General features: G+C 41.2%; 1 protein-coding gene across 1 annotated transcript in view; it reads left to right on the top strand.

Annotated features, from left to right (window-relative positions):
* The window catches only part of Arhgap26 (Rho GTPase activating protein 26), a 395,353-nt gene that overhangs the window by 310,778 nt on the left and 58,097 nt on the right, over window positions 1–26,478 (top strand). The window contains exons 19-20 of the mRNA XM_048331455.1: window positions 926–1,064; window positions 13,961–14,111. Of these exons, the coding sequence (XP_048187412.1) occupies window positions 926–1,064; window positions 13,961–14,111 (290 nt within the window). The remainder of the gene's footprint in view (window positions 1–925; window positions 1,065–13,960; window positions 14,112–26,478) is intronic.

The raw sequence follows: 26,478 nt of genomic DNA, 5'->3' as shown, positions 1-26,478 counted from the left end.
CTTTTTCCTAATTTTAAGCCAGAGCAAGGAGGTTCTGCTCCGTGCACACTGCAAAGCTGTTGACTGGGGAGGCTTCGCCTCGTGAGCACAGGGTGGGGGGGAGGGGAAAGCCCTGCTCTGAGTTCGCAGTTGAAGAAAGTTACGGAGCAGTTGAGAACTGAGAAAGGACCTGATAAAGCAGAGTAAAGGGATTTCTGGTTAATTGGTTCTGGATAAAGGCTCTCATAAAACTACTGTTATATTCAATGCATATCCTATGAAGTCAAGAAATTGAGGAAAGGGGTTGGGTTGGGAGAAATGGGGAGAAATGATGCAAAGGGGGACATTGACCGAGACACATTGTCCTTATAAACTGATCTATTAAATGGTAATTCCTTCGTACAACTACTTAAAGATAATGAAAATATAATTTAAAATAAAATGTAAATCGTTTGAATAGACACTGGCTGTGGTTATCCCAGTAGCTTCCATTTTCCCTGATTCTTGGGCATCATGGCAAGACTGGGTTAGAAATGGAAGTGAACTGTCACCAAACTCTAGGATCAGTTTCTGAATCGAATGTTCCTAGTCTAATACTGCTTCCTAGATATATCTGTAATGGAGTCCTGAGCAAATGCCAGAGAGGGCTTCTCCAATCTCTCTCTCTCTCTCTGTTCATTTTATTTGGAAAAGTATTCTAGCAAAGGAATGGAATGAGGATGATCTTTATTACTGTTATTATCTTTAAGTAGTTGCACAGAGGAGTTGCCATTTCACATAGCAGTTTATGAATATAATGCATCCTAGCCAATGTCACCCCTTTCATCATTCTCCAGTCTTTTCTTTCCATCCCTCACTCAACACCAAACTTTCTGTTGTATTGATTCAGGCCTGCACTTTCTTATTCCCAGAAGCAAGTAACTGTTTTGTGGAACTTTCTTTTCAGATATTTAACACTGTGCCTGATGTGCCACTCACCAATGCCCAGCTGCACCTGTCTCGGAAGAAGAGCAGCGACTCCAAGCCCCCATCCTGCAGTGAGAGGCCTCTAACGCTCTTCCATGCTGTGCAGTCAACAGAGAAACGTGAGTCCCTGTGGCCCAGCGTTGGTGGTGGACCTTCCATGTGGCTTCCTGCTGCTCAGGAGCGATGCCTCTGTGTTCTCTTGGCTCTATGTGTTCTTGAGACTGTGTCATTGTGCGCTGCCCTTCCATCTCCACGGCTCAGTAACCCTCCTAGAGGGTAGGAAATAGAATTGCTGAAAATGAAAGGCATGAGCTGCTATTGGGGAGTCTCTTTCTAGATCTGTGGGCAGACACCTGTGCCTGTGTTCTTGGCTGTCCATCTGGGTTTAGCTTGGCCTCCGTGGCCCCTCTTTCCTTAGAGTCAGTTTGCCTTTCTTTACTCAGTTTGTGTCTACATGCTTAACAGAGGAAGCCACATGTCCTACTGGGATGTGCCTCTGTCAGGACGGGGCCTTACTCTGCTTACCCATGTTTTTCTCCCACAGCAGGCCTGGAGTGGGTACTTTGATCTATTTGGAATGAATGAGCGAATTAATTAGAACATCATCCCTCCTGGTTCCAAAAAGCAGAGAATGACCACCACAAATGCATCCATTTTTTTTTTCATTCCAGTATTTCTGACACTGCACTGAAGCAGGTACTAGGACTTAAAATACAGAGTTGCGTTTCTGTTTTTGTAAGAAGAGTCTGGTGAGGGGTAGGAGTTGAGGCCGAGGGCTCAGCTGGAAGTCAGTCAGACATTCGTTCTTATTACAAAATCACTACACGACAAGCCTTTACCCCCTCAATGTCATCTTGTAAGGATGAAATCATGCATTTTAGCATCTGACATCAGGGCTGAGGGCTGCTGCGTACCGTTATTAGGTATTGTTTCGTCACATGTTGGTGGCAAGGCCTGTTCTTACATATAGCTGATGATTATGGAACGCCTTCGAGGGACTGGGAATATGAAAAGGCCTGGTTTTTACAGCTAAGATTTGGGTAAGGAGACTAAGCCAGTGGATATACAGTGATGAGTTGAGTTGGCACAGTAATTTCTCTCTTAGAAATCTATCCATTGGTTGTCCATGCTAACTGGGGCTCCAGGATTCCTCCGTGGAAATTCTGCCTTTGGGCTCACCAGCTATGTGTGATATGCAGATCACTTCAAATCCCAGGACCCGTTTCCTCTTCTAGTTAAATTAGGATAATGGCCTCTCAGCAATCAGAGACTGGGCCTTAAAATATACAGTCTGGTTTCAGGTTTTTTTTTAATAGGAGACCATATAGTGTAGGAGTTGAGGCCTTGTGCTCTGCTGTAAATATCAACCTGTTGTGAAAATTAAAGCACTTTGTGCATGCCAGCTGCAGGGTTAGTGCTGAGTAAATAGTGCAATGGCAGTATCAGCATCATCATTATTATCCTTATTGATCTGTATAAGGCTCAGCCAAGCCAGGCATCAGTGGCCCACACCTATAATCCTATAGCTACTCAGGAGGCTGAGATCTGAGGATTGCAGTTCAAAGCCAGCCTGGGCAGGAAAGCCAGTAAGATTCTTATCTCCAATTAACCATCAAAAAACTGGAAGTGGCTCTGTGGCTCAAGTGGTAGAACACTAGCCTTGAGCTAAGAGCTCAGAGACAGTGCCCAGTCCCAGAGTTCAAGCCCCACGACCAACAACAACAAAAAGGCACTGAAAGGATCTAAATTACTTTGACTTAAAGAGGAAAGGCTGTATACATGGAGGTTTTTTTTTTATGTTGAGGAGAGTTTTTGTTGGTTGTTTTTTTTTTTTTTTTTTTTTTTTTTCCAGTCCTGAGGTTTAGACTCAGGGCCTGAGGACTGTTCCTGAGCTTCTTTCTGCTCAAGGCTAGCACTCTACCACTTGAGCCACAGCGCCATGTCCAGATTTTTCTGTTTAAGTGGTACTAAGGAATCGAACCCAGGGCTTCGTGCATGCTAGGCAAGCACTCTACCACTAAGCCACATTCCCAGCCTGTTGTTTTGTTTATTGAGACAGAGTCTCCCTGCATAGCTCAGGCTTGTCTTGAACTCATGAACCTGCTGCTTCAGGTCCTGACTGCTGGGGATTATAGGCAAGTGACCGCACGCACCCCCACCAGGGTCCCCTATTTGGCGCGGTACTTTTCTTTCTCTTTGCAACAGAAAAAGGTTTCATGCCCAGCACAGTTCCAGGCCAGCTCAGGACAAAGGCTTGCAAGACTCCATCTCTGTCAGTGGCTGGGCATGGTCATATTCTTGCTATTCCCACTACAATGGAAACACAATGCTCGGGCACAGTACTGGGTGCCTGTCACCCCAGCAAACTGAGGAAGCACAAACAGAAGGCTCACAGTCCAGCCTGGCCTGGGCACAAAGCAAGACACTATCTTAAGAAGAAACCGGCACCAACAAAGGCTGGGGGCGTAGCTTGAGTGTCTACGCAGCAGGTATGAGGTCCTCAGCTCAAACCCCAGTACTTCCAAAAAATAAAACCCCCAAACTTAAGTTTTTGTATCTCCTTGATGGCAAAATAAGAGCCTGCTTTAATGTAACTCTTGAAAGCACTTCTACCTCCAAGACTTCACTGCATTTAAAGATGTCGTAGGATTACATAATTTCGTTCCTGCACCTTGGTACTTAGCACCATTTGGTGTGTTGCAGATGCTTTGCTTTTATAAGTAAAGCTCCTGTTAATGTCCCTTCATCTCCATCATTTCCTTCAGCCCAATTCCTAAAAGTATTTCTAATTCCGTGAATCTGTATGCTGTGGAGCTTTGATGCCATGCTGGCATTGGCCTCCCTTCCAATAGTAGCTTGTGTTCTTCTTGCACATCTGACTGGGGTCATTCTCTCCACAATCAGCACAGGGCCCGGGGCCCCTCTGAACACTTGGAGCAGGACTGACCTCATCCTCATCTGCCAAGTGAATTAAGCTACAGGGTGATGTGCTTCTCGGGTTTCCAGGAAAGCCACGGTCACCTAAGGTTCCTTACTAAGCAATGTACAGTGCGGTTGGGAACAGTATTGGTCAATTCCCCTGGGCTTCAGATAGTGCCGGGCTTGTGGTCAGACTGCAGCTGTAGCCTTGGAATAGGTTTGGAAGCATGCTCTGAAGCAAAGAGGGAAAAGAAAGAGAAGATGAGAAAAATAAATTAGTTCTTTGCCCAAGATGAGCTTTCTTGCACAAAGCAGAGGCTGAAAGTTAAGGATGTGTGAAAGCAAACCTGCCTGAAACTGCAGAAGAGGCTGCAGATGGTAGACACTGAACCAGCAGAGCTTCCCTCTCAGTATTAGGAAATGCTCCCCAGAAACAGGACTGCACCTGGGTCAGATATTGGGGAGGAAGGATCTAGTCACCCTCCTTCCCCAGAGTAAAATATTTTTAGAACATCTGTATGTATGTCTGCATATATGTGTGTAAACATACATATGTGTGTGTCTATGTGTATTTGACTGAAAAAGTATTTATACATACAAAGAGTACGTGTATGCATGGCCTGTGTGCATGCTTCTTATTTGTTGCTGTGACACTAGGAGCAATATTGTGGTAGGCGTGGGCGAGTCACTGCCACGAGGAACTCAGGGCTCTGATTCAGTACAGCCTCCCTTCACTATTCAGCAGGTGACAGTGTTTTGGAATGTTTTCACGCAATTCGCCTTTCCCTTTTGTCCAGTCTGTTAAGGACAAAATTTTACTTATAGCATTCTTTGGGTTTGAAGTACAGGTAAAGTTATACATATTTAAATATAACCATACTTTTCAGTTTAAGGCTTCTTTACATATCTAACTCTCAAACTTCAATGACGTCTATACTGTTATGCCACAACCCTGTAATTCATGACTGTTTTCTGCTTAATACATTTTATTTATTTATTTATTTTTTGGCCAGTCCTGGGCCTTGGACTCAGGGCCTGAGCACTGTCCCTGGCTTCTTCCCGCTCAAGGCTAGCACTCTGCCACTTGAGCCACAGCGCCGCTTCTGGCCGTTTTCTGTATATGTGGTGCTGGGGAATCGAACCTAGGGCCTCGTGTATACGAGGCAGGCACTCTTGCCACTAGGCTATATCCCCAGCCCTGCTTAATACATTTTAAACAGATATTGAAACAACGTATTTCTTTATATGTGGCCTCATCATGAATTGTGACATCTCTAAAATGATGAATTTGAGGTTTTCACTGTTGTCTTCTATTATACAATATGTAATCATTTGTGTAAAAAAGAAATCCATCCTGATCCCCAGTTAGAACATTCCACATTAGCATCTGTAGCCCTAGCCCTACATTTTGACTAACACTAATCTCAGGGTTGAAGGTTGGCTCAGTTGGTAGAACACTAGCCCAAAAGCAAAAGCAGTGGGTACCAAGCTCAAGTTCTGGACTCCAACCTAACAATGAAAGAAAAATACACAAACTCAAGTCTCTTCTCTTCACCTGACCTGAGAGCTAGTCTCAGTCAGTGTTGTCAGTGGCCGTTTATACTGCTCTGGACACTCACTGTTTGCCTGCCTGTATAGCGTTTGCTGTGACCCCTGTCCAGCTTGTTGAGAACTTAACCTTTTTTCAGGTTCTTGTCACAGGGCAAAAAGCCTTGTTGGAAGGATTATGCTGTGTGGCCACACATTCATATCAGGTGCATGCACACAGCCACGTGCCTCTCCTCTACCTTTGTGCTTGCCAAGGCTTATTTTTCAGAAGCTCATTTCCTCTTATGTCTGTCTGCCTGATCTCTCGTGTCCATTTATGCCCATCTCTCCTCAGTGAAGTACTCTGCATTTTACTGCTCAGTCTCCTCTGCATTCGCCAGCCTTGCAATAATGGGGCTGAAGCTTTGAGGTTCCAGTCACTTCCTGTCAGGTGACCGCTAGCCCACCTTTCTGCATTAGTCTTGCTCTGTGTAGAAAGTAGAACACATTCCTTTCTCTGGAAGGTGAATCTGGGCCAATACTCTGGAATCAGAAAGTCATTAGCTTTCCTCTTCACAAAGAAGGTACTCCTGAGGAAAGCTCTTGAAGGCTCAACCCCTACCTTTGCACTTGTACTTAAGATTCCTAGAAGTACATGGCATATTAGATCATATTCACACATGTTTCCCTCCTCTTCTGGAAGGACTTTTTCTTCAGTGTGGGTGGAACTATAGTGTACCCTGTCACTAGCACATCATGACTTTCCGCTTGTGTCTGTGGGGATGAGGGGAGTGGACCGGAAGGACTGGGACAGAGTCCTGCTTTAAGGAGCTCCGGGGAACTTGGTCTCTAGAACTGAGAGGGGACTATGAAATGATAATATCCCCAAATTGAGCTTGGATGAAATTTTCTCATATAAATCATTCTATATTTATCTATGTTTAATATATATGACCAACGTACCAAGTAATTTCTGATGCTGGGCATTCATTATTTTTCAGCTGGAGGGAAATATAGTTTTTGTTTATTTTTATTACCTTTAGTTGTACAGAGGAGTTGCCATTTAATAAGACAGTTTATGAATACAGTGCATCTTGATCAATCTCAACCCTTTCAACCTTCTCACCCATATCGCCCAACCCACCCCTTTCTTTCTTTTTTTCCCCTAATTTTGAAAGATTGAATTGTACATGGAATTCATAAGTGCATTTTTACCCCTTCTCTTCATTTGTCTACCCCCCTCGCCTTGACCCCAGCAGAAAATTTATTTAGTAATATACTAAACGTCACCCAGGAACAGAATTACAGATTTGTAGCTGCTTGTTCAACTTCAGAGGTTTGCCATTAACCAACCATCATTCAGTTCCACATCCACTGTGTAGGGTGGGTCCAGAGAAGCTCCACACCTTCTGTGAAGGATGGCTGGGAGGACCTGGTTTGCAAACCCAACCTTATTTCCAAGAGCAAATATCTTCGGTCTCACTCCTATATCTGCACGTTAAAGTTGCATTAAACTGAGAGCCTGCCTGTTAGGAGCTGAGGAGCTAATAAGGAAGGACAAGACAACACATTTGATAACCGAGGCCAAGTTAGATTTGAGCCTCAATAGCAATGATTAAAATAATTATATTGGCCTGCTTAGCCCATCGTGATCTCAATGTCCTCTCCCCAGTTGATAATCCTCTAGGACAGACTCTCATCCACATTTTACGGACACATCAGCTGAGGTCGAAGAAGGTAAACAAGTAGCAGATGGCCGAAGGGGAATTGGTTACTCAGGTCTCCCCTTCCTCTGCCATGTTATCCCCCACAAGGGTGTTTTCGTCAGCTCTACATGATAGAAGTGAAACCTCGCTGGGCTGAGTTTGAGAAGCAGTAAAATCCATCTGTCTCAGCCTCCAAGGCTACCATGGGGGCAGCTGGCCATATTGAATGGGCTCTTTAATATGCAAACTGGTGGGATGCAGCCACATGGCAGCCTTCCTTCTAAATCCAGCACTGGCTTTGTAAAGAGCAGTGTGTATTCAGTGGTGGCTTTAACCCACGGGGCCAAGGCACTTAGTCTCCTCTGCCATCACCTCCAAACAGATGGAATGAGGCTTTCGAACTGTGCTGCCAGACGGATGGTCGCAAAGGAGATTACTATTTAATCTCTAAGTTTCCACACAGAGTAATCACCTAGCAGAAAGGAGACCTCTCTCTCCAGGTGAAAGGTTCTGCCACTCGAGCTGTACTTTTTCAGGACACTGTCGAGAACGTAGAGCCGGAGGACTGGAGGGGATAGGGACATGGTCTTGTACCTTTTAGATTTCTTCTTCCAAGGTGAGACAAAGTAATATTTAAGAGTGACATTGTCCCAGATTTTGAGTATTTATACCAAGATAGTGACGTGAGATACTTGGAACCATGAATCTTGGACTTGAACGTGCACTAGATTATAGAGAATTTATTTTTAAAAACATAGATGCCGCATGCTGTCCCCAGGACTTTCTGAAGTAGGAGCTCGGGCATCCATATTTTACTGGATCCTGGTGATGCTGCCTCGAACTCAAATTGTAAAAGCACTGTTAAGGTTCGGAGCACACTGCTCTATTATGTTGCGTTACAGCAGAGGCTCTGCATGCAGACCAAGTCATTTTATTACCATCTCTACCAGCTACCAGCTCTGAGAGCTGGAGGATATGTCTTTCCTTTCCCAGACCTCTTGTTTTTTCATCTGTAAAATTGGTCACTAATGGTAGCTTCCCTGGATGGTAATTACCATGATAAAGTAAGCCAGTATATATAAAGTACTTGACATTAGGCCTAGACCTAGTAAGTACTTAATAACTGTTAGTTGTGATTGTAATGATTATTATCAGGCTATAGTTTCACCTCATGGTGGATTAAGGAAATAGTTCCCCCTACGGAGCCTTGGGATTCTAGAGGCCAGGCCTGTAGTGAGGGAAATGCCACTGTGCAGGTTCCAGAGAGAGCTTCTTTGATGCTTGAGTACAGATGCCCCAGCAGCTTGGGATCTATAGTGCAGTATTGGTAGAGGTGGCACAGGGGTAGAAATGGATTCTTGGGCCTTGCTTCACATGGATCATGTTAACTAGCTGCTAGGATTATGGCTCTGATTAATTCTTTTAGTTCAGCTAATGCATGCTGGACTCTCTCCCAGACCGACCCAGTGAGAGCTTGAGAATTTTGCTTATGTACTTCTCATATGTTTGCTTGCTGAAAAATGGCAGGAAATGCAAACAGTTCAACAGCTTTCTCTGAACTGTCAGAGCCCTAGCCTGGGCCATATCTCAGGTTGCTTCTAGAGATTCTGTGTGCTCTGGACACACCTGTTGGCTTTGGCAGATGGCGTGTTTATCCACATAGATTCCTATTGTCACACAGGCTACAGAATGTATATTGTGGCTCTGGATTAATTATGTGTGGTTAACGTGTATGCCTGAAAGCCACATAGTTTATGTAGTTACTACAAAAATGACATGTATGGCCAGGTACTGGTGGCTCACGCCGTTAATACTAGCTACTCAGGAGGTTGAGATCTGAGGTTCACGGTTCAAAGACAGCCAGGGGAAGCAAAGTCCATGAAACACTGTTCTCCAGTTAACCACCAGAAAATGTTACCCAAATTCTTTTTATATGCTCAAACATATCACCCAAACTGCTTTTTAAAGATTATTTTTATCTTAGCAACTGGGAACTGAGTCAGCATGAAATTAGACCTCCTCAGATTTTACTGTGGTGTGGCATGCCACTATTATCAGAAGCAAAAACTATAGGGGAAAGAAAAAAATGCTGCAGAAAATCTGATTCCAAGCTTTTTGTGTACTTGGGTGTTTCCCAGAGATGGGAAGCTCAGAAACTGCTGTGCACTCATCATTTTTTATTGCAACATTCATTAAGCTGCCATGCTATTATCATCCTATCTTGTCAAGATGATGCATTACAAACTTCATTGCAAAACTTTAACAAGCAGGAGAAAGTACACCTCTCTCCCAAGCACAGCACTTGAAAGCCTCTAGGTATTTTACTTGTGCCTTCATATATCCATATATATAAAGCCCCAAGTTCCTGTAAAGCTTCCATCTATTTGGTAACTCCCTTTTTTTCTTGTTTGATTGTTGTGTTAGCTCCCTCCTGTCTTTTGGACTCTGGGAGGAATCAGGAACAGTTCCATTCCCTTTCTTTTTGATTTCTAGTCTTGGGCATGGCGGGGTGATGCCATATTAGCCTGAATTCTAAGAAGATTTTTGCACACTGAGAAACTCTTCTAAAGTGATTTTGAGGGCCTTGGTTTTATGTTTATCTACCAGTTCTGTGTATTCAATGAGCTAGACATGTTCAGTCATGCCAAGAAGTGTGCATTTGGCTTGGCTCTGTGTGTGCTGTCCTGCCCTCCCCTGCGGGTTCTGTGATAAACAGTCATCCTGCCTGCCTTATAGGAAGGGGTGCCATTCGAGTGAGTTGTAGACACTTAGTAAATGTGGAAAGCAAAGTAGCTGAGCTCCTAGATTTCCATGGCAACCTCCAGAACAAGTACAATATTACCAAAATTATTCTGTGGCCTTCCTTTTTTAGTTGCAGTGAATTGGTTGCAAATTTACCTTTTTCCATTCCTGATTTGTAAAAAAAAAAAAAATTTTTAACCCACAAAAAAGATACTGCCTGTCATCAGTACTTTGTTGTCAAAGACATTAGTGGTCCCTCCTGAAATGCCAGCAAAATTCAGACTAGCCCTTTCTGTTCCAACAGAATCACTTAAAAAAAAAATAGTTCCTCCATCCATTCCAACCAGATTTCTCCCTTCAATGTTCTTAGTTTCATAGGATACGCATTGAACTGAATATTATGACCGCATTCTCCCTTTTCTCTCTCCATTCATCTATCTCAAGAATAACTTGTGATTACATATTATTTTCTTATATTTATTATTTATTACAACTATTCACAGAGCAGTGGTATACATGATCACGGTCTAGATGCCAGGGAAGCACAGCAAATGGTGGCCTCACTGATCTCTTCACTTGATGCTGGTGACCAGACAGCATGGGCCTGCTCTTTCACAGTCTGCATCCTTACAGATCAAGGCTGGTTCTCCAGTTCTTTAAGACATAGGTCTGTGGAAGCACTCAGTGCATGAATTACTGATTATGCTTAGGATGGTGGTATTTGTCCTTGTTTTTTGTGACTAATACGAAGAGATATTCTTGTTGACACACATCTTGAGAGAAGGCAAATACTCTGATTCCAACATGTCTAAACATACAATTCTGAGTTTAGACATTCCCTCTCTCTCTTTTCTTTTTGCCATTTATCATCTTTTTTATTTGACTCCTAACTGGTTGTTGTTTTTCTCTTGAAGTCCACTAGCCTATGATTTGTTTTCCACCAGCAATGTTATTGCCATCTGTTCCCGTGTACCTTCTGAGGAGGAGGCCAGAAGTAACCTGAATCAGTAGAAGAAGTACAGTTTCTGTGATGGGAAGAATTGGGTTCATTTTCAGTTAAAAGTATTCCAGACTGCCTGTTGTCACTTGTTCATAGGACCAAAAAAAAAAAAAAAGTCCTCTTGTTTTGAATGGCATTCTTGAATCATTTTCTCTTTATTTCTTAATTTATTCCAAATGCTTTAGAATTTGTCTTGGTATACTTTGCCATGACTGCTGAAACATTTGACTTGCTTTTGACTTTACTCTCCACCCCTTCTCTGCAATGTTCTTTACCTTCCTACTCATCCTCAGTCAAGACTGTCAACATTTCAGTTTCCATCTTCCACCTAGACGTTTTCAGTCTCATTATCTATGATTTCAGATAATGACACTATCTCAACAAAACTAAGGTGTCTTGCAATAAGGATCTGGATTTCCTTATCATGTGTCAACCCATCAAGAGGTACTAGTTAGGAATCTAGAATGCACATTTGACAATCTTTCACTGCAACACCCTCAAATCCTATATTTTTTGTGTGCATTTTCCTCTTGGACAAATAACTAGTTTCCTTGATCTTTTGTTTTTTATTGTTGTGTTGTAAGGTTGTAGATCATGTATCAGTGAAAGGTCTTAAATATCTACACACATACATGTATTGAACTAAAAGCTCAAGAAAAATTTATTTCTGTAGAAAAAGGCTTCTAATATCCTCCAGGAAATGAAATGTTAGAAATGTTCAAGGTTAGTTTGGATGTAGCCATCTGTTTGATTTTGCTGACTTTGCCCTCTCCCCGCCCCAAAATCTCCATTCCATTTGCTCCACTTTTTTCTTGTTCACTCATGAAAACACCTAATTTGTAATACAGTAGCAATAACCTTTTTGTAAATCTAGCTTTTAGTATCCTATGTGATGAAAATCAAGATTCTGGTATTGTATAAAGCAAAGCATCTTTTTAAAAATCATTTTCAATTTTGGCTCCAAAGCTTTATTTTAAACTATTTAAACTCCAATGAAGATATTGACATATAGTCAAATAAACATGTGCAAGCTGATAACTCAATTTTATGTCTTAAATAATGAAGATATTTGTGTCAGAATCTGCTGTCTGGCTATCATGTTCAGTACTCAGTAAGCTCTCAATAAACATAAGTAGAATTTAGGAGATTTCATTTAAGATATTCTTTTTTTTAAAATATTTTTTAAAGTATTTTTTCAGTTTATTTCCTAGTTTTACTTTTTTTTTTTTTGGCCAGTCCTGGGCCTTGGACTCAGGGCCTGAGCACTGTCCCTGGCTTCTTCCCGCTCAAGGCTAGCACTCTGCCACTTGAGCCACAGCGCCACTTCTGGCCGTTTTCTGTATATGTGGTGCTGGGGAATCGAACCTAGGGCCTCGTGTATCCGAGGCAGGCACTCTTGCCACTAGGCTATATCCCCAGCCCTCTTGGAGCTTTTTTTTGGCCAGTCCTGGGCTTTGGACTCAGGGCCTGAGCACTGTCCCTGGCTTGTTTTTGCTCAAGGCTAGCACTCTGCCACTTGAGCCACAGCGCCACTTCTGGCCATTTTCTGTATATGTGGTGCTGGGGAATTGAACCTAGGACCTCCTGTATACGAGGCGAGCACTCTTGCCACTAGGCCATATCCCCAGCCCTCTTGGAGCTTTTTGCAAGACCATGGTATTTGCCTAACAGGAGATGGTGGCAAATGCCTGTAACCCCAATATTTGGGAGCTGAAGCAGAAGTATCACAACTTTAAAGCTGGCCTTGGTTAAAAAAAAAAAAGTTGGCCTTGGTTACATAGCAAGACCTTGTCTCAGAAAGAAACAAAATTTTATAAAGAAGAAAAAAATAATTTGCCAAGATTTTAGTGGGATAGGAAGTGTGTGTGTGTGTGTGTGTGTGTGTGTGTATAATGGGAATAGTAACCGTTTCATAGGCATAACTTGTTTTTACAGATATGACTAGTATGATAATAGCTCTTTTATTACCTAAAGAGACCTAAGTTCAAATGTCTTCTAAAATGAATATGTAAATAATTCTAGCCTGACTCTTAGGGCTATCATATAACGTCTAATTCACATTGAAAATCTCCTTACCGTTCATCAAAATGATTACCTGACAAGTGAAACCGTTGCCAGAAACATCAATTGATTTCACTACAATTTTATCTATAGGGAATGAGGTGAGGGTGAAATTGGCATTGTCTGTATTATTTTCCTACAGCAATGGTGCCTGCGTCATTTAGCTACATAATCCACAAAATGTTCTCTTAATACATGGTTCCAAGTTTTTAAAGTTGAGAAGAAACAGAAAGTTCATTTCTTTGAGCACTATTCCAAAGTTTACAAAACACATTCCTGCATATGATCCCACTTGATCCTTAAGACAGCTCTGCGAACTGTGCAAGGAAGTTCTTGCTCTCCCCATTTTAGAGATTTCTTAGCCAACAATCTAAGAACTAGTGCAAATTATTTAGTTCACAAAACTGAACAGAGATGGATAATTGAAAAGAATTCAGGCTTTTCTCTTTCCTGGCTTGGTAATCTTTTCTAGACATAAATGAGCATGACCGCTTTGACTCGCTAGGTTTGCTTTTATATACAGACTACTGTGCAGGTTCTTACAGCTGTGTTTATGAAAGAATTAACTTTGAAGTTATCTATCAAATACATAGATGTAGTAAAACTCAGAAGGCTGAGGGGGTTAAGAACTTAGTCTAGTTGAGTAATAAAGAAATCGATCGTCAGGGCATAGTCTGAGCAGTTAAGGCAGTGTTAAGAGAAGGGCGTGTTAGAACAAACGGTGAGTGTCACAGAAGCCAAGAGGATCTGTGTGAATGCAAGGGGTCTGCAGTGGCCACTGCTCCAATTTATGGTGCCATAGCAGGCAAAAGCCTGGCTCACTTTAAAGGGAAAGGGATGTATTTGTCAAGTTGAGGAAGGGGTTTTACCCATTTTCTGTCACCTGTTTCATCTTGACCCTGCCCTACTCCTCTTTCTGATGCTTTCCTGTGTCCTTTTTTAAAGCTTTAAAAATCTCAATCCAGTTTCATTATTTGTTAATTCTTACCTGCATAGGAATAGACTGTCTTTATGCAATAATAGTAACATGAGACTGTGCCATTCTTTTTTTTTTTCCCAGAGGAACAAAGGAACAGTATCATCAACTCCAGTTTGGAATCTGTCTCATCAAATGCAAACAGTACCCTTAATTCCAGCAGCAGCTTACAGCCCAACATGAACTCCAGTGACCCCGACCTGGATGTGGTTAAACCCACCAGGCCCAACTCACTGTAAGTATGATGTTCACTTCCCTGCTACAGAAGGGCCTCCATGGGCAATTCTGCTGGAATTTACTCTCTACCTCTACCTGTTTGGGGCCATTGTCCCATAAACATGATTTAAACTTGGAGCTTGGCTGTGTTGTTGTGGATTTTTTTTTAAGCATTGTCATCTCAAATGGGAGTCACTATGCTAAACATACTGCTTCTTGGCCTGGGTGATCTTTTATTTACTGTGCTGCTAAAGATGGCTTTGGTGATGGCTGTGCCGGCTGCTGGGCATGAAAAGCAATTTCATTTAGCTTTACCAACATGCAAGGACTACAGTCACTCAGTAGATCAGTATCCACGTCTGTCTTTATTCAGTTCTCTTGTCTCACTTTCTCTTTCCGTGACTGTGTTGAGAATATTCAATACTCCTTTTACTTCCGTAAAGAAAAGCTTCTAGTAAACTTCCATCCTCAAACCTTTGAATGACTATAATCTCTCACCAGAGATTATAAAAGAGAAGAGCCCATTTCGCTTTACTTTAGGCCTCATATATCCACAGCCAAACCAGGCAGTGTGGGGACTAATTGTCCAATCCCCCACAGAAACTATTCAGCTATGGTCAAAAAGTTTTCTCTGTTGGCTTCGTCTCACATTGTTTAGGATGCTTCTTTAGACCACGCCATAAATCTTGTCAGCCAGAGCCTTTGCAGAAGGAATGTGAGGCTACGACCAGAGCAGCTGGACTCTCAGCTGCAGAAGAGTCAGGGAAAAAAACCAGTTGATTCTGCCTTCCTCTGCTGAAAATAGCTGAGGCTCCTCCACACACGGCCCGTGGGAAGTTGTGCACTTGGCGAGGCCAGCATGAGGATGAGACACCAAGAAGTCAGCAGCCTCCTCGCCCTTTGTGTGCCATGACTGGCATGATTCTTTCTCTCTTGGATATTTACAGATCCACAAAGTGGGCCTAATAATTTTTATTTCATAAGTAACTAAGGAATACTAGATGATAGGGGGAGGAAAAGTGATTCCAAATTGGACCCTACACTGCATGTGTACAATGAAATCCTAAATTGAGCATACCAAAGAGACCCAATCAAAATCATACCAAGGGCTGGGGATATAGCCTAGTGGCAAGAGTGCCTGCCTCGGATACACGAGGCCCTAGGTTCGATTCCCCAGCACCACATATACAGAAAACGGCCAGAAGTGGCGCTGTGGCTCAAGTGGCAGAGTGCTAGCCTTGAGCGGGAAGAAGCCAGGGACAGTGCTCAGGCCCTGAGTCCAAGGCCCAGGACTGGCCAAAAAAAAAAAAAAAAAAAAAAAAAAAAAAAAAAAAAAAATCATACCAAATGTTTCTGACTCATTATTTATTACATAGTATTTTTTATACCAAAGAGTGGGCCCGTATCTCAAGAGCTTAGAAGAGTTGGCTTTGTGAAGCTTATGAGCATTGAGTGTCTTCTCATGCCCTGTGACAGACCTTGCCTGCAGAGCCTCCTCACCTTTCTAGCTGCTTTCTTAGGCTGTCCTGTAATACTTTCCTAGAGTTTAAAGAGACTCTATTTTCTCTTTCCTTTTTTCCTGCCTCTCTTCAGTTTGCTTTGGATCTCTATACCTAGCAGTTACAGTTATTTGTTGCTCAGCATGAGCAAAGTTGAACTTCTAGCCCAGGTTGCTTAACATCCCCCAATTTTAGCCAACCAATCCAACTAGTGGTCTTTAATCTTTGTTTTCAATGGCTGGTATCTTGAAACCCTGAGTCACCACTGAGTACAGAGTGTACCGAGAGGTTGTTTAGGCAGCTAAGTAAAAGGAGGATATGTCTTTTAAACAAGTCCTAAAAGAGGATCGAGGATCTTGCGATTCTTTAAGGTATCATATCTACATATGATTTATGTTCCTAACATACTATGGATTACTCTAAATGCTTCATACTATCCTGCGTGGTACAGATTTTTTGTGGGGGTAGGGAGAGGAATTCCCCAGAGATGAGAGGATGATGCGGGAATAGGTCTACTTTTCCATCTTTGGAGGATAATTAGGGGTAGGCAAGAGTGTAGGTGTGTTTTCCAACAAGGTCACTGCCCAAAGCTGAGCAAGTCTCTGACAGACAAGTGTGAGTCTTGAGGTTAGGGAAGGCTGATCGTGAAGTAGAAGCAAAGTCATTGACAATACCCAACCGGCATCTTCCCTGATTCCTGCATGAGGAACGTGCCAGAGCCCCAAGTCCCCCTGAAGACAGGTTCCCCAGCCAAGCTGAAGGTCTGTGTCTGGGATCCTGTGCTCTGACTTTTCATGCCTGGGATTTGTCTGTATAGACCATGAAGCAGACAATGCTGACAGAATAATTTCTCCAAGTAAATTAATTCTGAGAAGTTGACCGTCATACTTTGCCATGGTGATTGGGGTTCATCACAACCAAGCAAGAGCTCCGTTTTATGTCATTCTCTCCGTCTTTGTTCAGTTTGAAGTGTACAGAAGTCCTTGGATGAAAACAGTTGATGTGGAAGGAAACCAAAAGCAAAGGCCAGGGATGCTTAACTATACATTAAACATAAGGTAGTTAACCAAACACCAGGAAACGGCTGTTTTTATTCTACTTGTTCCTTTTCACTCTTTCCCAAAGTAGATTATTACCATGACCTTACAGAAAATTGTAATAAAAGAAATATGCTTGTTACTTGTGATATTTGGGCAATTAGGATAATAGGTTGTATGTATGATCATACACACAAGGGTTAGTCTTCCCTTATTCCCCAAGGAGATCAGTGTCCTCTTGTTGGCATGAGCATAAAGCTATATAAGGCATACAAATTAAAGTTGCATTTTGCCTCTGCCAAGGCAAGGCTGCTATGTTTAACTCTTTGGAAGTCCTCAACTGTACACTTGAAGTAGTCACTTCTGAAGATCAAAAGACAGTTGGTACACCAAAGTCTAATTAATCTGAAATTATGTAATTTTACCTATGATAAATCAAAGAGAATTCTTATCTTTGCTGAGTTTACAATCTGTCTAAGGAGGAAAGATAGTATCATAAAGCAGTGTTAAATGGAACTTAAAGCTTATAGGAGTGTTCAGAGTTTGATACAACTGAATATCAATTAGTATGTGAACATTAGACAAGATGCACATGGGTGGACGAAAAGTATTCCAGGTAAGGGAACAAGGGAGTAGATAGTCTAAATACAGCTTATAGACATGAGTGTTAGAAGAGGAGACTTCAAGTTTGTGGGGAGAGAATGAAAAAGGGAAGAGGGAGACAGGAAGGAAATTTAAATGTTGGCTCACATTTAAAATCAAAACTTCATATAAAAATCAAAATTTTATTGTTGGATAATTTAAAAAGTGTATCTGCATGCATACTTTACAGTATTTTACCAAAATTAATTCTGAATGGATCACTGGCCTAAATGTAAAATGAGAAACTACAAAACTTCTGTAACCAAGAGAGAACCTAGATGGTTTGGTTATGATAATGTTTTTAGGCACAGAGTCAAAAGCATAGTCTATTAAAAAATGTAGAAGAAGATAGGATATTTAAACACCTACAAGATTACTTTTATCTGAATTAGGGAAAAGGAAGGGGAACATCAAAATGGCAAGACAAAGAATAAAAGGCAAACCAGTGCAACAGTGATACTTACAAGTTGATATGTTGTAAAATAACTGTACAACTGGGGGCAGGAGGAGAGAAAGTAAAGGAAGAAGTAACAAGGTTGACAAAAAATGTACTGTAGCCCCTCTGTATATTACCTTGACAATAAAATTAAATTTATAAAAAGACGAGGAAAGCACAGTTGGAGGGGTGTCTGAGGATGTTTTCAGAAAGGGCTAAGGGGAAATGCATAACCTGAATGTGGGTGTCAGCGTCCTAGAGGCTGGAGGTTTTGGTGGGATAAACAGGAGAAGAGGAGAGGGCCCACTAGCACTTGGCTCCTTCCTGGCTCCCGCGAGGTTAGAAGCCTCCTCCTCCACAGGTTCCGCCGCCATAATAGTCACCTCAACTCAGCCCCACATTATGGAACCAGCCCACCATGCACTTCGTCCTCTGAAACTTTGAGGCAAAATAAGTTTTTTTTCCCTGTTAAATTTATCCTATCAAGTATTTTGTCGCAATGATGAACTCTGACTAGCACAAAAGCTTTCATTTAAACTAAAAATGTCCACCCTGTTAAGATAATGAAAAGATGAAGCACAAACTAGGAAAAAAAATAGTTGCAAAACATACAAAGGATCACTATTTTAGATGTACAAAGACCTCTGTTAAGACTCAACGATACATAAACAAAACAATTATACAGAGGCTCCATTAATTTATGTTTGAAAGTATCACGATGATACCCCTATATATAATTAATCCATGCTAATAAGAGCACAATTAAAATATGGACAAGAAATCCAAACAGATACTTTACCAAAGATATCCAAATAGCAAATAAACATATGAAAAAATGCTTTATATCATCTGTTACAAAGAAAAATAAGAGGTACCACTTCACATCTATCAGAATACCTCAAAAGATGTTGGTGAAGGTGTAGAGCAGTGGTAGGAATGCAAAGGGATACAGGCACTTGGAAAACAATTTGGCACTTTTTTTTAACATCTTAAACACATTTTTTACCATATAATCTAGCATTTGTACTCCTTAGTATTCACCCAAAACTTGTATCTACAGACAGATATCCACATGGATGTTTTTTAACAATCATACTTGTAATTGCCAACAATTGAAAGCAGTTAAGATATTCTTTAATAGGTGTGAGTGGGTAAACTGTGATATTCTCAAACAATTATTGAACCATAAAAAATAAGCTTTCAAGCCACAGGAAAATCATGGCAGAATCTTAAATGCATATTCCTAAGTAAAAGAGTGCAGTCTGAAAAGACAATACCATGTGGTGCAAAACTATCCAGTTCATAAAACAGTGGTTGCCAGGGATGAATAGTTGCAGTCAGGGCATTTTTAGGGTACTTAAATTATTCTATTTGCTACTCTAGTGGTATGTATCATAGATGTGATGCAGTATTTGTCTAAACTAGTTCAAACTCAAAAGAACAAAAGGTGAATTCTATTGTAAACTCTAGTCATTATCCAGTAATAATGTATCCATAGTGAGTCATTATTTCTAGTAAACCACACAAATGCAAGATGTTACTAATTAGGAAGAGTGGTCTATAGAAACTTCATTTGCATAATTTATCTGCAAATATAAAACTTCTCAGAAAATAAAATCTATTAATGTATTTTTCAATCTGGACTTTCACTATCTGGATGATAGTGATTGTTAAGGCAGAAATAAACAAATGATGAGAGAGAGAAGTCAGGGAATGTCCCAATAGGGAAATTACATACTGCAGTAATTCCTCCAAATTAGAAACTACTTGGTGTGTAATTTTTTTCAGACTACTGAGCTAGGGGTGAAGGGGATTGTTAAGGTTCAAAGAATGGTAAGTAGATCTGGGACATTTATAGCCATGGTAGAAGTCAGCCTCTGAGTTCCCTCACTAAGTAGTCCCAACTTCTATGAAATAACTAACTGCTCTGTAGACTCATAAATAAAATAATTTTTCTACACACACACACACACACACACACATACACACACACATTTTTAAGTTATTTGTAGTGACCTAAAAGATGTACATGTGCCAAATGCTGGTGAGAGCCTGCCAGAGTCAATTATCCTCTCCCTCCTGAGTGCCAGCAAGCAGTCCTGGAGCTGTCCCTGGAATCCAGAGGATAAACAAGGCCTGCTTCCAGGTGGACTGGTTTCTTTGGAGCACTCCTGGAACTTTGGGATTTGCTTCAGCTGCTCTCTGATGAAATTTGGGGGTGGGGAACTTTAGAGATGCCTCTAAATTTTTACTTATCCTCTGTTATTTGGTCTACATTCATTCAACAATTAGTCAATCAAACGCCTACTGTGGGTAGGTGAGTTTGGGACTGCTGCAGATACTATGATTTAAAAAAAGATTAGAGGAGTGGAGATGTGAGCAAGTATGGTAGAGCACGTGGGAATTCTTAGCATGTGGGAGGCCCTGGGTTCAATCTTTGGCACAAAAAAACAAAACAAAACAGAATTATGTTGGGTGCTGGTGCCAACCCAGGAAGAAAAATATGTGAGACTCATATCTCCAATTAGCCACTAAAAATCCAGATGTGGAAGCATAGCTGAAGCGGTAGAGGGCCAGCATTGAGCAAATCTTAAGAGACAGTGCCCAGGCCCTGAGTTCAAGGCCGAGTATTGGCACACATCCTACAAACCAAACTAGAACTTCTGCACTCGTGGATATCATAGTGTAGTGGAGACAAGAGTCAAATGCATGTCCACTATACCAGTTGTCAAGAAAATCTATGGAAACATCGAGTGTAGAAAGAAGGAGATAGAGATTTGGAGGAAGAGGAGGAGGAGAAATTACTTTAGCACCTCATCTGTAAAATGAGGTGATCTTCCCCATCTCAGCTGGTGGAGGAATAATTGAGATTATCTCTCACACATTCAGCACTCTGAGTGGTAACTGTTAGTGTGACTGTGGAGTGCTCCTTCCACATTCTCACACTTCCTCTCCACTCTCTTCGCCATGGCATGTACTGTTGCTTTGTAGAGAAATGTCCTGGGTATTCTGTCCTCCTTTCCCCAACAGCCCCCCTACCTGGCATCTGAGCCTACAGCTGAGAGTCAGTCCAGTCTGAGTCTTTGTATGCAGAAGGGGACCTGCTCCTGTAGAGACAGGTGCTACCTGTTCCAATCCCATAGGATAACTGATGATCTATGTGCATAGTATTATTTACTGAGACCAAATGAATCATAACGTGAATAATAAGCATTAGACAAGTGATCAGTAATGGCATTTTAAAAGTAATGTTATCATCCCAGTGTGGTTGTATGCCAAGAAAGTTACACCCAAAGAGGCAACTATGATTTTACTAGCAATGTCATTCTTTGGAATGCAGGCTTTGGAGAGAAGTTCCCCTCTGTGGTTAGATCTGTTTTCAGAGGAGGATCTTCCTGGAAGAGTGGGGATTCTGTTGCTTACCCACCTGGGAGCAGAAAAGATCTCAATTCTGTCTTGCCAGAAAACTTGGGCAATGACTTGAAAGCATGATCCTTTCTGTAAGGAATCATTTCTCTCTTCCCCCTCCCCCAACTCCCTGGCAATTCCAGCTTCCTTGTTTACTGCTATTTCTTAGATATGTCTGAAATCCTCCCTCTGTCACCTCTAGCTGGTGGGGACTACAGAGGCTACAGCTTATCTAAGTCACACTCCACATTCCCTTGACGTGTTCTCTGATTATTGCTCGTGTGACCCCGTTACTTTTCGGGGTAGCCTATACTTGACTTTTCCCTTTCCTTAGACAAGAGCTGTCTAACAAATCAGGAGCCCAGGTGAGCTTCACTTGGTCAAAGGTGACACTTCCCACATGATAATTCATCTGATATTTATTAAGTAAATGTGCTTGGTTATTAGTGAGTCTTCATATCCTTAATATAAGAACTGCTTGAGACAACCCTCATACTTAGTGACCCAATAGATTAGTGTCACATGTCAATCAGTAGCACTTGAGTGTCTACAGCCTGTCCACAAAGGGCACCATTTTCATGTCTAGCCACATCCCTGTTTCCAGCAACATAGAAAACCCAAATAGAATATGTTTGCCACAACTTATTCTTTTTTTTCCACCTCTACAAACTAAAGTCATATAAAGGGTCTGTATTTTTCTCTAAACTTAGGAATCTTATTAATAATCCAAAATAATTACTAAACTGGCCATGCCAGTATTATACATGCTTAAGGGCTTGAGGGTTATAATTAAAGATATGAATAAATGAATTTCATCCTGCATTGAACTGTCCTCACATGCCTTCTGTACTGTGTATGTCATTGTTTGCATTTTAAACTTGAGACCTTTGGTAACTCTTTAGGGAAGGATATAGGCTTAAGATTTCACATGGCTTTCAGCACTGTTTTGCCTGTAAGGAGCCTTTAAGAAACTCTGTCTGCAGCACTGTTTTTCTCACCTAGGGTTCATTTGGAATTGTTTCTCCCACTGTGTGTATAATGTGCAAAGAACGTTATTGTAGATTCAGATCCCGCTTTGGGCAAATTAAAAATACATAAGCGCTAAAGTACTGTTTTTGAAACCATTTTAGTGGGTCTGGAAGGCAGATGCTTCTTAGCTAGGGAAATAGCCTCAGGATCCTGGTTTTAACCCTTCTCTGCGTTGAGGATCCAGAAAGCTCTTATTTCGTTATATTTGTACTGGTCTTCCCAGGCAGTGTGAGCTTGGAATGTGGTTGTGTGCAGCAGCAGCGTGGGTATCACCTTAAGCCTGCTAGGTAGGAATACCCACCACTGTCCCTGCCTTACCACATACATATGGAATCAATGAATTTGGGCTCAACAGTCTGTGAATATCCCTTATAACTCTGATCCAGGTAGTCTTAGAACCATGGTACATAATAGTATATAGTCTGGTAGGTTGTTGAACCTGCACAATACAAACCACTGCAAAGCTCTGAGGGCTAAGGCTGTATCAGTCCTTGCACTTTGATTCTGCAGTGATAACAGTAGTAGGTTTCACAGAGCTCCCTTCCTCCCCACACTCCCAGCCTTTGAGGTCTGTAACAATGGCTACATAGAGGTGGGTTTGATTTTCAGAGGAGCTCAATCAGTTCACTAGTGGCACATTTTCAGATTCCTTAAGAAAGCTCAGCCAATTACTGTCCAAGCGCATGCCTCTTAGTCCCAAATCAGGAGGGGGTGGGTTTATCAATTATGCCAGCAAATATTTTCACTGCACAATCTACTGCATATGTACCATGAGAAAATTAAGATGCTAGAAGTGACAGGAAGGCAGCTGTGGTACTGGAAATAGTGGATCTCCATCAATATGCAAAGCAGGTTTGAGATATTTTTGAATGAGTGTTTGAAAAACTGATGCAGAAAGGGGTGGGAAGTGGAAATTGTCAGACAAGAAATAAGTTGGACAAAATTTAATAGGTTCTGACCAGAGAGGGGGCTCAGGCCTTTGCTCTGCCATTTCTTCGCGAGGCAAACTTGAGCCAGTAATATTTGACCTTTCTGAGTTCTTCTGAGAATAATAATAATTATAGCTACCTTAGAGGTTGATTTGCTGGTAGATGGAAATCATGTCTTATTAACACATTAAATAGATGGTTTAGTTCAGAGTAAGAAGTCTAACTATTGGTTGTACTATAAATTATGCCATAGCATATTGACCTATAAATATTGCATAATGGCATATAAACAATGCTATTTGGACCAACTACGATGGATAGATAGCATATATAACAGCAGTTCATTAAGGTTATATCACCTAGTGAAACCTTATCTGTCTTAATTTGTTCTGTTATGTTCACCCAATGTTGAAATCATTTATGGATACATTTCTCAGAAAATATCTCTATTGATAAACAATATATGATTGTTTTTACTGTATTATTTATTATCTGTTCTTAGACCCTTCCTGACCAATGAGTTGATTTCTTTTGGTGCTAGCATTAGGTGGACAGTCAGTATTCGGTCTTGATGTGACACAAAAGCAACCTTGATTTAAAACATTGAAATTGTAATTATAAATAACATCTTACATTGATAAACTACGAATATTAAAACACATTGAAATCAGTGAAAGCACTGCCTTATTAAACAGGCCTCAAGGTGTTCGTACAAATAGACCTGAGTGTTTTCATTGAGGAACCTTGTCAAGCCACCTACCCTACCGTTTTTCTCTTGGGTGGAGCCAGCTGGAGCTGCACTAATTATGCAGGAAACTAATTGCCATCTCAAACCTTTATTGGGGAATAATTTGGCCTCAGGAATTCCTTTGCAGCCTATGACTGTGTGTTAATTTGACAGAAAGGAAAACAATTCTGAAGAAAAAAATTGTTCTGAAACTTGGCAATCTTAGTCATTGACTGTGTCTGCTCCGTTAGGTTCTCTTCCAGTGTCTATCAACTTCCTTCACAGGGAAGTAGTGTGTTTCTCACCAAGACACTGCTTCCATGTTCCTTCCAGTACTCTTTACAAGTTGAAGAAAAACAGCTGGGCATTGGACTATCCCTTGTCTGTTTTTTAAAAAAATGTTCAGAAAAGAAAGGATGCAATAGCGTCTTTAAGCATTATCCTCTCACCTCTTATTGCCCTGTGAGAGAAGCATGTCTTTAGGGAAAAACAAGATGATACTGTCCATAGAGAAATAAAGGCAGACTTGTCCATCCAAGTGTGATGTTTCTGGATCCTAGAAAGAAACATTGCACAATCAGAATAGCATAATTACAAGAGTTTTATGCCTAAAACGGTTGGTGGGAGGGAATCACATGACATAGCATAATAAGCCAGGGATATTGACTGCCAGCCAGTCACCACCCTTAGGTTATGGGGACATGAGTTGAAAGTGGTACTAGAATCTAGAAAGAGAGAGAAAGTTCTCTAATAGGTGCCTTGAAAGGAGCAGTGACCTGTGCCCAAGGGACACAGGTTAAGTGGAAAATGGAGTTCAAGCCTGCGCCCTCTCCTTGCTCCTGCTAACCTGCCAGAACGCCCCATTGGCAAACTCAATAGAAAGCCAGAGGGTGCAGAAACCCTTGGAATGAACCATTGCTGGTTAGCTCCCAGAGAAGGGGCAAGAGGGAGAGGTGTCTAGAGAGGTGAGTGCCACAGTCCAGCAAAGCTGTGGTGCAAACAGTAGGGATGCCCAGCAATAAAGGACTTTCTGGACCACGGACCAGGCAGTTCAGATTTTCCACGCTGCCGCAAAGAGCGGCAAGTTCGAATGTAACAAATGAGTAAATTGGTTCACCCAGAAGTCGGACAGACCTTCATGTTCATCAGAGAACACACAGGAGAGAAACCTTATGAATACAACAAATGTGGACAGACCTTGGCATGGATCCATTATCCATTCACACAGGTGAGAAACCTTGTAAACATAGAAAGTCTTTCAACCAAAATTCACACTTTAGCAGGCCTAAGAGAATTCACACGTGAGAAATGTTAGGAATGTAATAGATGTGGAATGTCTTTCACCTGGAAGAAAACTCAGTTTGCATTGGAGAACCCAAACAGGATAAAAGCCTTGTGAATGTAAATCCATTTTTTAAAAAGAACTCTTAAAACAGTCTCAGATTGTGTGGTGAGCAGCAACCAGAGGAGAGAGAGCTAACAAAGAATATTGCTCATAAAGTTTACTTGCACATATGAAAATACAATTAGGTTATTAATATGGAGAAGATAACATGACATCCTACATAATTTCATAGAAAAGTCCATTCTGTGCATATTGGGTAACATAATGAATTCTACTGAACAATCAACAAAAAATATTGTCTCTAAAGTAAACATAGTTGTCTGCCTACTGAAAAAATAGTCAATATGTTTAATGAAATTAACAGCAAGATAAACTTAGAAATCAGACTACTCAGGTAATTTTTAATTTGTCATTGAAATCAGTTATTTTAGAATATGTCTCTTTCAAAAGTGTTAAATTGCGTCGTCCTCGTTAGTATAGTGGTGAGTATCCCCGCCTGTCAAAAGTGTTAAATTTGATTTTAGATAATCAATCTCTTGTTTAATGTGTACTTAAAATAAAGGTAATCTTAATGGCAAAAAAAGGACTTTCTGGTACATTTTGTATGGCAAAAGACAGCCAGTACATCATGAGAATAAGGTCATCCTAAATGTTACTACATAGGGACCTGCAGAGAGGAAAGGAAAGGCATAGAACTGTGGCTCGTAAGCCAACCCTCATATTAGCATTTACTGGGGAGCCTAAGATTAGAAAATACCAACACCGAGCCTCTGTCCTGTGGTTTCACTTATTTGATGGCTTAGTCTTGTTTTATTGTAAGCTTCCCAAGAGATTTTGATAGGCAGCTAGAGTTGAAAAGCATTCTTGTATATTATGTAATACCAATTATATAAGAATCCAAGAGTTAGACATGCAAGTGTGTATACATGTCTGAAATATTTCTGGGATAATGTGGAGGAAGGAATCTGAGTGTCTCTCTCATTTCTGAAGGTTGCAGATGGGCCAGTGGCCTATGGTGGGAAGAACTACCCTTTTGTAGTATGGGGAATTTTTGCACATGTTCACTTTTGTTCACCTTCAGAAACTCAATGAAAAATAGACTTGCCTAATTTTGAAATTACCATTCATTCATCTTCTTAAAACTGCCTAATGTATCCTTGTGAGAAAGGATTGTTTATTATAATCATTGAGATTTTATATATTCTCAGTAGCTAAAGTCTAAGGCATAGTTTGGCGAATAAGGTTGACACCAAAAAGGTACTGCTGTAGAAATACTAACAATGAAATTACGCCATTAGGCATAATTAGCTGTCCCATTCAGGGTTCTAGGCCAG

Source organism: Perognathus longimembris, chromosome 22 (genome assembly GCF_023159225.1).
Source record: "Perognathus longimembris pacificus isolate PPM17 chromosome 22, ASM2315922v1, whole genome shotgun sequence".
In the NCBI taxonomy this organism is placed as follows: domain Eukaryota; kingdom Metazoa; phylum Chordata; class Mammalia; order Rodentia; family Heteromyidae; genus Perognathus; species Perognathus longimembris.
The sequence above is the reverse complement of the archived record's forward strand: the minus strand, read 5'-3'. Positions and strand labels throughout refer to the sequence as shown.